The sequence below is a fragment of the Protopterus annectens genome, chromosome 2.part1, assembly GCF_019279795.1.
Source record: "Protopterus annectens isolate FY-2018-M chromosome 2.part1, PAN1.0, whole genome shotgun sequence".
In the NCBI taxonomy this organism is placed as follows: Eukaryota; Metazoa; Chordata; order Ceratodontiformes; family Protopteridae; genus Protopterus; species Protopterus annectens.
This window is the reverse complement of record NC_056729.1, coordinates 386654455-386667629: the sequence shown is the minus strand read 5'-3', so window position 1 is coordinate 386667629 and position 13175 is coordinate 386654455. Positions and strand designations below refer to the sequence as shown.

The 13175-nt window shown below is 36.7% G+C and overlaps 1 protein-coding gene across 1 annotated transcript in view; it reads left to right on the top strand.

Annotated features, from left to right (window-relative positions):
- CPE (carboxypeptidase E) overlaps positions 1 to 13175 on the top strand; it is a 971990-nt gene that overhangs the window by 700422 nt on the left and 258393 nt on the right. Inside the window, exon 6 of the mRNA XM_044062209.1 lies at positions 10225 to 10364. Within this exon, the coding sequence (XP_043918144.1) occupies positions 10225 to 10364 (140 nt within the window). The remainder of the gene's footprint in view (positions 1 to 10224; positions 10365 to 13175) is intronic.

Sequence of the window (13175 nt, the reverse complement as noted above, 5' to 3'; positions counted from 1 at the left end):
TGTGTCCTTATATGTTAACAGGCTGCTGAAATACAGCTTTTCAATGAAGAACATATAGGCATATGTCGTGTAATTGATGTAATTACATGACATTGGTAGAGTTGTATGACTGTGGAACAGTACCACTGTGTGGCATGTGATGCATAATCAAGGAAGTGTTTGGAGGTGTTGCCACAAATCATCTATTTAAATAAGTGTGAAATGTTAAGGAGAATACACAGCTAAGCACATAGCTGTTTGTGGATGCTAACAGCCATACTCAACAGGAGAAAATAGACAATCTGCTAGCTGACAGTTTGCCTCACACTTCACCTTTCTGTCGCCAGTGGCCATCAGCCAAAATATACATGTAAACATTACTCATTTTTTTTCTCAGGAGAGCAGCTCATCTGTGCAGTCTCTAAGGCTAAAATGCAGGATCAATGGACCCTAACAACTTTAAGGGTTTCCTGTATTGTGACTTACAACCAAACCTAGCCAACAAAGTTGGATCCCTGCTTAAACACAGCCTCCAGACAGCCTGTGTTCTTACAGAAGGGTGAACAGCAACATACATACATCTGGACAAAGGGGGACGATCACCTGCTGCAGGGACTTATAGGCCCATAATCCTGACTCTCCTCATCTGTGAGGCAGACAAATGAATCATCATGGAACTTATTAAAAAGGACATAGGTAATTTCCCGACTGTGTACCAAACCCATATTTGATTTGTTAAGGCTACATCATGTTTGTTAAATCTAGTTGACATCTGCAAGAAGATCAGCAAGGGGCATGCATGGGGAAAAGAGTGTCACCCTGCATAATTTTATCTGGTCAAGTCATTTGAAACAAATCCACAGTCAGGTATTACAGAGAAACTATCTCAAGTGGGCATAAACACCTACGTTACCAAGTGGTTAGACAAATAGATCACACAAAGGACACATAATGTCACTGTGTGTGAAGTCACTTATAGGTAGAGTTCACTGAGCAGGTGCGCACCTCAGGGTTCTATACTAGGCTCTTTCTTGTTCAGTATTTAAGTCTCAGAAGTCAAGACAAACTTAGACATTATTTGTCTAACTGGCTTTGTGGATGACTGCAAATTGTGGACAATCACTGAATCCAAGAAAGTCTTAATACACAAAAAATGATTGTTGCCAGAGTCATGGAGATGCACTATATGAAAAAGCACAAATATTTCCATTTGAAAGCAAATACACAAGCTAATTACAATATAGACAGAACACCCATATGGGCAGACTAAGTGTTACATGACCTGAGTAGTCAGGCAGATATTAAGTGGAAGTTCCACCAGCATGGGACCACAGTGGTGACAAATACCTTGTATCTAGCACATTAGGAGTATGGGCAGACCATCCACATCAAAGGACATTATAGTCCCATTGGTCTCAGCCCTCATCAAACCAATAATTGAGTAAAATGCACTGTTTTGCATGTGCCTCTCCCCACATATTCCAGGGATGATTTACTCAAGTGTATCATGTTTGCCACAGTGTGCTTCCACACATCCTTATGTTCATACATAAGTGTCCGTGTTAACATCTCCCAGAAGTGGTCATGTTGGTGGAAGGTATGCTTGATTTTCCATATAGATTTCTGACAAATCATTACAGGGGTACAACTGTGCTAATGCAGAACATGTTATTAACTCACAAACACATATTTTATGTCAGTGACACATTAATGTTGGCATTATCCTGATATTGTCCATGATTGTGTGTGCTTTCTGTCTACTGTTGTCCATGGCCTAATTTGTGGAAACCTGTGTTGACATTACATTCATATTCAAACAACTCTTTTGCCACATATTCACAATATGCACATACCCCCTATTGTACATACTGCCTTTGCTAAATGTCCTCTCCAGTGATCATGTCAGGTTACTTATATCACAGTCATCTCCACTGATATGTGACTTTGTCTGAGAGTCACATAAAATACAGTTAAGTGTGTGGTAATATGAATATACCCACACAGAAGGTGTAATCAGCAGTACATACTGTATTCTGTGCATATGTGATTAATATTCATGCTACAACTGTCTTTTCTTTGGGGTGTACGTACATTGATATGCCCATATCTGGTGTACATTACCATATTTCACTTGTCCTCTTACCCAATTTTCATTCCTACCATTCCTGTCTGTGGCCCTTTTTAATACACACACTTCCCCATAATGCAGTCTATGTACCCTTGTTGATCATCACAAAACCTTTATTTCAGTATGGCCAAAACATGTTTGTACTGTACTTTGCATTGAGAACACTTTCCTGTTATGTGTTAGTAATGTATTCATTGCCTTAAATTAAACCCTGGTAGGCAATGTTGCTGTCTGTGCAATCCTGCAGAACTAGTTTGTGCTGCTGTACACTGTCACCTGGCCAGCAACACTGTTGCTGGCCATGAAACCTCACTTGTATCCGTGTAAGCGCAATGCGTGGCATGCATATTCAGTTAGTGTTGCTTCTCATTGCACAAACACATAAACACCATGCAAGCTTCATGCTAAGCCTATAAGGAGTTTATTGAATCCTCGGGAATGACTGCACTGCCTAGTAATTTTAAGAATGCTTCTTCTGATAACTTTGCTGTTTGCACAGTTTTAATACCTTTTATTGTACACAAAAATATTTACATTTGTTTTCTTATACCTCTTAAACTGATTTTTCAGAAAATGCTGTGGTATGCAAGGATTAATGTTGGCTTCTAGAGGTGTGTGAAAAAATAATACGGCTGGAGTTCTACCCTTACTGATTATTTTTGCTCAAGCCATCCTTTTATTGCATTAAGTCAGTAGATTCCTGAATTTATTTTAATATTTCTTCTGTCACTGCAGTATTACCCAAAATAATTTTATGTGCTTCTCTGGCAAATGTTCTCTACTCATCGTGTCTATTTTTGTATGATTCCTTACCTGGTCTGTGTATCATTTTTAGGTCTTACGTTTTTCAAATGAAGGAACATTCTGTGCTCTCTCAGGGATTCCTTCTACAAGGACTTTTCAAAGTTATTTTGAAAGGGTTTCTGGTCTGTTTTCATCCTAATTTCTTTATCATACACATAGTAATTGGCGTTCTCATATTCAAATACAGTGCCAGCATTTCGATCTTTGGTGCATCAGTAATTGTTCTTGACCTATGTACAACTTTTTTAATGCTATCTCATTCTGATTGGCATCTACCTGCAGCAGAACTAGCTTATTCATTTAACAGTATAGTAATATCGGAGCAACTGTAACTAGCTTTCTGACCATTTCAGAACTCCTATACTATTTATAGTGGCATTCTCAAGCTTCTTCCTCTAGCAGTGTCTTTAGAAGCATAACTATATCTAGCATATTGGGTGCAAACCTTCCAAGATACAGCATCATTATTAGAAACTTCCGTATTGGCCGCTTATCTTCTGGCTTTGGTATTTGCAGAACTACTCAGATTTTTTAAATATTTTTTTCAGGACCTCTGACGTTAAAATATGACTTGTATATTTCAGACTTGTCACTCTGATTTTAGATTTCCTCTTATTTAGTATGGAATTAATATGAATTTTCGGGATTAGTGTTTTAATTAATAGTTTAATTAGTAATTAGATGCATGACCTATTTTATACTATTTAAATGTTTAAACTGTTATTGTTGTTATGATACTGATTAAGTCCATTTGTTGTGACGAAAGCACGTAATCAGTTTTTGGAGTTGTATTAAAACTGTATTTACCTTTTCTTGGAAGCCATATGTCCTGTTTATTTTTTGGCTCCTGGTTTTATCTAATTCTAAAGGACAGATCTCATCTCATCACTCCATTGAGTTTACTGTAGCTTTTTGGTCTAACCCTTAACTGTGTACAGGTTCAAGGAACATCATTTTCTAGCACAAATTCTTCTGCGTTGATTAAATGCTAGATGAATGGATGATTCATGCTTATAGCCACACCTACTGCAAAGCCTGAATTTTGGTTGCAGAGCAGCCTTTTTTCTGAATTCTGTTTTTGTTATAGTACTTTGCCACGACTCCCTTTTTCTTTCCCATTAGTTTTACTACACCTCCTAACTTTATTTATCATGTGTGCCTTATTATTTGACTGTTACATCTTACACATATGCTATTCATTGGTTAAGTAGTTTGTCACACTAGTAGTTTGATGTGTTCTGCATACTCCCACAACCTTTAGTAAGGCCAAATATGTTTTTCCCCAAAAAACATGTTCCTTGTTTCATCATTTCATATACCACAGATTGTTGTGTCTCTCATTAGAGAATCATGAAGTTCTGCAAATTGGGTTTTTGGCACTGTTCTTCATCTCTGTAATGTGCTTCTGTAGTCTCTATAAGAACTTGGGCTTTTGCAAAGAATATATGACTACTATTAGATATATTCTTTCTGATCTGACAGTAATTACTGGATTTATCTCTTAAGTGCTGTTTGTGTTTCTCGTGAGAAAAAGGAGAATAAAATATAACAATGACTTCACTTTTTTCTATTTAACAAAAAACATCTTTATTAAATTATCACATATGACACAGGCAATCTTCCATTTATATAAATGAAAAACAAACATTGACACCACTTTAGCTGCAAGGATTATGCATCACAGACACCACTGAAACAACTGTAGTTGCAAACATATATCAGTATAATCTAACCAGTCATTGTCTTTTAAGCATTATACAGCTCATTCAGATCCTGACTTCTTTTAAACCTTGTTCATTTTCTGCATATATTGTTCCACAATTCCCATTTTTCCTGTGTAGTTTGCTCCTTCAATGTACAGAAATACAGCACACTGAAAATCTTCAGACTTTTCAGCTATTTAAATTACAAGGGAAAATAAATCAAATTTATAGATCCAGACTGTCCCATTTTAACCATTTTCTGTTCTTTCTAATGAAAGATTTCTAGGTATGTTGTTAAGTCATATTTCCACACTGAATTATATTTTTTGTAGTCCCAGACATATAAACTGTTGACAGTTGATGTATTTTTTCAGTTCTGCAGATAACATTTTTCATTTCTCGTAGATGATACAGTTCTCTGACACCGTGTCATGTCAGGAGGCATAATAAATAACACACAGAGACAATATACTTGGTTTAAATTTGGTGAATTCTATTCTGTAAGCTGAATTCATTCTCTCGAACATCTATGTACCACATGACATGCAAATAACTGCAGCTATTTCATTAGCCTGAAAGTTATACACCCACTTCCAACATAGTTCACTGCCACTCAGTAATTTTGCATTTTCCTTTATACTGGTTCTAGCCTCAGCCTAAATTCATTGTTCATTTTTTTTCCACGAGCTTGTATATCTCTGCTTTACAGGTCTGAACCCATTATGAAGAATCTTGAAGTCCGTAAGTGTTGAAATGTTTTGAAATCCAAGATTATTAATTCTCTTTAGGCAACAGTAAATTGTGATGAAAGCTTTCACTAGCTGAAAACTATGCAGACCTCCCAGGATCATAGTCTAAAGAGCTCATAGTTGAACCTTGGAAAGATGCTGTTGCACAGAAAGTGCTTTAGCTTCCTGATGAATTCCAGAATCTGGTTAAAGGTTCATGGACTCATTTGTTAGACTTACACCATACTATCCTTTAAGAAATTTACTGGTGTAACGTATGATAATATATTCTGTTCACCATATATGTGTATCATTTTTTTGTGCAAAATTAACGAATGGCTTGTGTGACGACCCACCACTGGACCAGTAATCAAGGAACATCAATCCTCACCAGTGGCAACTGTGGGGGAAGTACACTGGGAGGATAATAGGTACACACAGTATTTCCAGATGCAGCTCTCTGCATCAAGTGCAATTTCCCTTAAGAGCACTCAGATACCACAGGCAGTCCGGGACTGGTTTCTCCAGATCTGCAATAATAATTCTCCCAAGCCAAGACCTCCAGCATCCTCTCTGTCCAACTAGTGCTTTGTGTCCCTGCCCATGCTGACACAATACTCTGTGAGGTTTGACTTACACACATACTCACACACAAGCACACTCACACACACCTGGGAAAGGCTGGCACAGGTTTACTAGCCATGCCCCCTTTTGCCCAGACTATAAGGTAGTTATCACTGCCACCAGCCAGCTCCTTCTCAGCTACTTTAAGTCCCTTAACAAGGGGTGTCCGATCTTACTGTGTAATATTAATATTAATACAAATGGTAGTTTGGCCAAGAGCAAGTCTATTAAGAGTGGCCCACACAGTGTCATCAAATAAATGTGCAAATACTTTCAAAACTTAAATATCGCTAGACAGATCAGCCACAATGAAAGGTTTAAATATATTTAATAATAAATAATAAAAGAACAAGAAAATAGTATATATTCACAGTGACATCAGAGTTCAAAATTACAGGAAATATTTAAACAACATTGCAGGACAGTCTCAAATAAATAAATAAAAATATCTAAACTAAGCTTTGCTGTATTCCTGACTATATCCAAGAGAGTTCTACTGTTCCCTAGAAACCTACTTGCAGAACAAGGCAGATGTTGTGGTGAATGGTTCTTGTCAGGTCCAAGGCAGAATATGGAATGCTGCCTCTCTCAGAGAGGTCTCAAATTAATATCTCAAATATTACTGCTGAGATAGCTTGCAGAGTGACATCATTTCTTGTCATCCGACTCTATCCCAGGTGAAATCCCCACTGCTAGAATCTGGTAGTATTTAGCATCTATATGGCTTTCTACATGGCCCACCTCATAAATAAGGGTATTTCATCCAGGTACAAGGAGGTCATAACATCCCTGTATTCCTCCCTTATCAGACCCATTATCGAGTTCAGTGCCCTCTTTGGCATGTACCTTGCCAAGCACATGCAGCAGTTGGAGAGACCCCAGAGGTTCCTGACCAGGAAAATCCAGGGTTTCAAATACTTATCCTATACTGATAGGCTAAAAGCCCTATCCCTGTACTCAGTCTCATACAGACTGCTCAGAGGTGACCTGTGTCTGGCATACAAAGCCATTTTAGACCCAGCCTTGATGGATTTGCTGCATATCCGTAGGACAAACTCAACTCAAGCAACCCACACACAAGGCCTTAACCTGCTCTGTGACATTAATAAAACTTGTTGGCGGGATAGATTTGTGTCCCAAAGACTCCCCCGTCTGTGAAATAGATTCCCTCTCCATGTCAAGCAGAGTACCTCTCTAGCCCTCTTTAAAAGGAACCTGGACAACTGGATAGGAAACAGAAAATATACCCCCTGGGATCCCACCTGTGTCCCTACTGGACAGGGGAAACAAGTGCTGACTTTGAAGGAACATGGGTGACTTGGCTAGGCTTATAAGGCCCTCCGGGCCAATAGCCTAGTATCATCTAATGACCCTCTGAATCTACCTGTGAAAATACTTAGACCTCAGATCTTTGGCAGATGCTGGAAGTCATAAAACAATTGCATTCCTTCATACTTTCAGAGGTAGTAATTAGTTCACTAATTTAATTTCAGTTATTCTCCAAAAAATTGCTGGACTGGAATTAACCTCCTGTATTCCAGTTTCCACTATTAAAATATATACATTTAGAAAGTTACAGTAGTGCATGTATGTACATTTCTGTTTTCCTCCAGTAGGGCACATTGTGGATTCATTTCAAACAGCACTTTGCAAAAACCTTTTCAACACACACTTCTGTACCAGCAGTTTGATATACACATAACATAACAGTTCTGATACATTTGTAACACAAGCATCTTATATAAATCATGTTGATATTCATAAATGACATATAATTATTTACAAAATTCTAGATAGCTGTGCTGGCAGTATTCCCCTTTGTCACAGCTTGTTCTTATTGTAAGGGAAATAAGCTTGGAAAGTGTTATGTAATGTGTCTGTCACATTTTTTTATTGTTGACATCTGTTTTAGTATTAGGTTCTCAGATGTGCTGTTACTTACCCAATGATTAATTTTGGCATAGACTTTCAAAAAAATTGGATCAGACATTGCTTACGGACCAGACAGAGTCCACCTGTAAGTAATATGTAGGAAAGAGAATGTAATGCTAGTTCCTGCTGACTTTTTACTGTATGAAGTTAAGGGTTAGACCAGAGAACTCACTGGAGTGATGACATATGTTCTTTAGAATTAGATAGGGTTACCACCTGTCCTACTTTGTGAGGGATAGTCCCTCTTTGGGCATTTGTGTCCTGACAAAAAATTTAAAAAATGGCAAATGTCCTGAGATTTTAGGACAAAATTATTTCCTATATTTTATGTAATAGTTGCATAAAACAGTTATTCTTTATCTAAAATACCTAAATGTTATAATAAACAGAATAAGCAACTAAAATGCTACAAGAATAAGCTTTTATTTAGGTAAAAAAGTTAAGTTCTAACCTTTGTACTGACCGTGGGTATGTGTCGGCCTGTAAAATCTGATGTTTGTACCAAACATGTCCCACTTTAGCCATTTGAAAAGGTGGCAACCCTAGAATTAGATGGGTCAGAGTATTTGTCTTTCTAACACTAGTAAATAAACATGTCAGTGTTTCTGTTGTTGTCTACAATGTCCCTAGTTCTTTAATGATATTGCCATTTTTGTGATTTGACCATTTATTTTCTAATCATGATTTCTGTCCTTTTTTGCCAAATGTCATGAAGCTAGCTAGCTTTCTAGACATTGGAAACAAAGTTATAACTACTGTACTGGGTGACCATATTTTATAAAATATCTTGGACATCTTTGGTGATGTTAATAAAGTATTTTATTTCTTAATGTACAGTCGTTAGTAGATTTAGTAATCCATAGCCATTTTTTCACTCTTATTTAAGAAGGATAATCTAAGAAGAAGTGCCCTATTACAAAGACCTGTGGGACACCACTGATAATACTTACCAAGATGAGCAGGTAGCCACTCCCACCCTGATATGTTGCATCCTGTTGCTTAATCCAGTGGTTTATATGTTGAACTGTTTATAGATTGACATTAAATTTGTCCATGATTCTCTTCTGTAGAATAATGCTGAATACTTTAACAAGGTGATGATACACGTAACAATGCCAACCTTTCTTCTGGTGCTGAAGTTACCTGTGCAGAGAATGTTATGAGACTCAGAATACAAGGTCTTCTCTTAACAAATTCATACTGTGCCATATCCAGCAAAATTAGGCCCTGTGCACCAATTCTGATAAGATTCACATTTGTCCTGTCCGTGATTCTACATAGAATATTAGTCAGGTTGATTGATCAAAAACTGACTGAGTCTGTTGTGACCCTGTTTTGTTAATTGGTAACTATACAGCCTTTTGCCTTAGATCAAGAGCAGATTTGTTTGTATCTGATAGGAATTTAGTTTGCGTTTCCTTAATTCTGTAAAGGAAAATACCCGGTATTTTTGTCTGATCTCAAATAGTTTGCGTTCTTATTATTTTATGGCAACATTTATTACATCTCTGTCTGTATATGGGTTGTTTCTTCTTGTGTCTACAATATTCTGACGTATGTCTTTGGCTATTGTGAAGTCTACCCATTTTTTTATGGTTTGTTCACTGTGTTCATTAGCTGGATGATCATGTCTTTGTTTATTGATAATGTTACATTCACAAATTTTCCTTTACAGTTCTTGATATAATTAATAATTACCGTAGTATTCCTTTCAACCTTTAAAATCAAGTTTATAGATAGAACTGGAAGATCTTGAATGATGAGTAAGCAGCTTATGATCTCTAATCAATTTTGTTTTTAGAATTAGGGTCATGTTTGAATGCTAAGCAGTACTTTTTTCTGTTGTATCATCTTATTAATTTTGTGGTTCTACCTATTTTGTTAAAACTATGAAGTGGCCAGATGGTCATTTGCTAAGTTCATTAAGGGTCCTTTCCATTTCACTTCGCAGTATAATATGCTGCCCACAACATGTATTCATTGACTTAAATGTACCCCCTTTCTGTGCAACCTTATTACCTTTACTCAATTATTTATTTTTTTACCTGTGGTAAGTGTTTATGTGAGTCTCTGACTGTGGCTCCAGTGCATAATGCACTTCTGAATCCTATCATTTCTGGGGCTCAGATACTGGGCAGTTCAGACCAATGGAAATCAGTGCAGTTTGACTACTTTGGGATGTTGGTCCAACCATTCCCTTTAGCCATAGCTAAATGTCATCAACTAAGCTCTTTTGTTTCTTCCTGTAAGTACTCTAATGCTGATTCAACAAATTAGTAAAAATTAATACAACAGTAATAATAAAAACACTCTCTTTTCCTTTAAGGTATGCAGGACTTCAACTATCTGAGCAGTAACTGTTTTGAAATTACAGTGGAACTTAGCTGTGAGAAGTTTCCACCTGAAGATACCTTGAAGAACTACTGGCTGGACAATAAGGACTCTCTGATTAACTACATACAACAGGTATGGGTCAGTGACAAAGTTAAATCTGTACATTTTAATCCAGTTACTGTAGCATGAGCTTTCATTTCACTAAACTGGATAGGGAATGATAATAGAGAAACCTTTTTGAAAGTAAAACCTGCAACTGAGAAATTTAAAATTGTGAGAATATCTCAACACATACATAAGTGCACATATTGTATGAGTGGACTTGTATGTGGAATAATTATGTCTTCAAATTATTGGTGTTAGATGTCCTTAACTCTTCACATATGTAATCAGTTTGAAAACGTTATATTTGTCAAATATGAGCGATGAGTGTAAGTTATGACTTAAGACTTATTTGCCTATTTTTTTAAGAAACTACAAGTAACTCAGAAATTAAAGGAATATTGGCATGGTTCCTCAAACAATAGGTTTTATTATCACAGAAATATCTGCAAGATGTATGGTGTCACCTATATATATACAGCACATTGCATTAATAAACAGAGCGGCACAGTGGTGCATAGCCTCACAGCAAGAGGTTCCCCAGTTCGATTCTTGGTTGGGATGCCTTCTGTGCAGAGTCTGCATGTCCTCCGTATGTCCGTGTGGATTTCCTACAGGTGCTGTGCTTTCTTCCTGCATTCCAGAAGCATGCAGTAGGTGGGTTGGACTCTCTAAATTGGCCATAGGTGTGATTGTGTGGTATGGAAGAATAACTGGCAGTGCTAGCCACCCAACAGTATGAACCTTGGCTCTAGATAATTGTCACTTTTGAAGTGACACGCCAACCCCATGTGCAAAAATGAGAAAAAGGGGTTGTGGATGGTTGAATGGATTGCTTTAATAGGTTCATCAGCTATACAGAGTGAGCAGTTAGTTTATATGCAAGAGGCTACGGGTTCAAGTTCTAGAAAATATGCTTAACAGATATCTTAATAGTAAAACTGGAGTGTATAGTTTGAGAGAATTATTTGATTCTTGACATGCCATGTTTTTGCTGAAATTATACTGACATCACAGCTTCAGATTAATTGAATATTAGAGTTCCGATGACATTTGTCAGTGAAGAAAAATGTATTTATTTATTCAAAACAAAAACAAATAAAAGCAAATAATAAAAGTACAATAATCATGAGGACTTCCAAGATGGCTGCATACGGACCAACAGCTTAACTTCAGCTTTTTTATTTATTTATTTATTTGCAGTTGGTTTACCAGGATAGTCCATTGGGCCAAGATGAACCCGTTTTCAATGGAGTCCTGGCAGGAAAGCTCCAGACATTTTAGGTTACAATAGGTTCTTAGACATGTTTAGACATTGTAAAAAAAATTTGAGTAGACAATACAGATAATAAACAAACAATTACAATTAATTCAACAAGAGTTAAAACTTATATGAGAAGCAGATTAAACAGGATTTTACAATTAAAAATAAGAAGTCATTACATATTAAGAGTCCTACACTTATGAGGTATAGTGTAGTATATTCTTGCAGATACTATAGTAATAATAATGTAAGAGTTAGGAGAAATGCTAGAGTGAAATCAAGGGTATAAGCAGGAGAAAGGAAAGGAAAAGGAAATACCCAGTATTAGTTATGAGGGGTGGGAGCAAGAGCATTCCCACTGAGATAGAAGATGTGAGTGAAGAGATTTTTTGAAAATAAAATTGTTAGAGGTGATACGGATATATGGAAGTAGAGAGTTCCAGAGTCAAGCTAGGCCATGTGATAGAATATTTTTGCCAGGGGGACGGGTTGGTTTATACACTTCTAATAGATTTTGGTTGTTAGACCTTAATATTCTGTCAGGTATGTGCATTTTAAATACAGAAAACAGAAACTGTGAAACTGCAGTCAGAGATATTGTCAACTTGAGTAAAATTCAGTTACTAACTAGCAAGTACACTGCCTAGATGCCTGCAAAGAAGAAACTAAGAAAGCCCTGAAAGAAATTCATCTAGAAAAGGTGAAGAGAAAGCACTGCTTGTGATGAATCCTGCAGCTGTTCAGAAAAAAAGCAGTTCTAGCTGCAGATTTGGTGCAAGACATGTCTTCCAGTAATGTAGAGGCAAAAGAAGTCAATGTGCTCAGAGTTAATTAAAATAAATGAAACATTAAAGGCATATATCAACTCAAATAACAAAAGGCTGGAAAAAAAATGGAAGAATCTTTAAACAGATATTCAAATGAGGTGATAAAACTGCAAAAATCAGAGGTTGAAATGAAGAAAAGGCTGGTTCAGTATGAGACTGCTGAAGAAGAGATGTTTCAAATTGTGTTAGAATTAGAGGACATAACATGTAGGGAAATTCTGAGATTTTCTGCTGTACAAGAAAAATAAGAAGAAGCAGAATGTATTAATTTTATGAAGGCACAAATAAACAACTGGACTAGTATTTCACAGCAGGAACTGTTAATTGAAAGGGCACACCATGTGTATGCTCCAAATATGGCCATTAAAAAGTAGCCAAAACCTTTATTAGTGAAGATGCAAACCTACCAGAAGAAAAAGTTGATCCTGACAAAACTGTGGCAAATGGGCAAAGTATGAAAACTTGGAGACAGTACAGTGTTTGTGGAAAATAATTATTCACTGTACTCAACGTGGAAGAAAAACACATTCATTCCAGTAATCAGGGAATGTCGGTAGGCAGGTGTGAGATTCAAGCTGATATATCCAGCTGTCTTCAGAATATTTTTCCTCAAAAAACAAAGTCATTTAAAGATGCTGAACAGGCTAAAGAGGAAATGCAAAAGTTTGTTCAACATAAAATGAGCCATCAAACATTCTTTTATAATAAAGGACATGGAGAGAAACCTTTTCCTCTGTTCCAAAGGAAAAT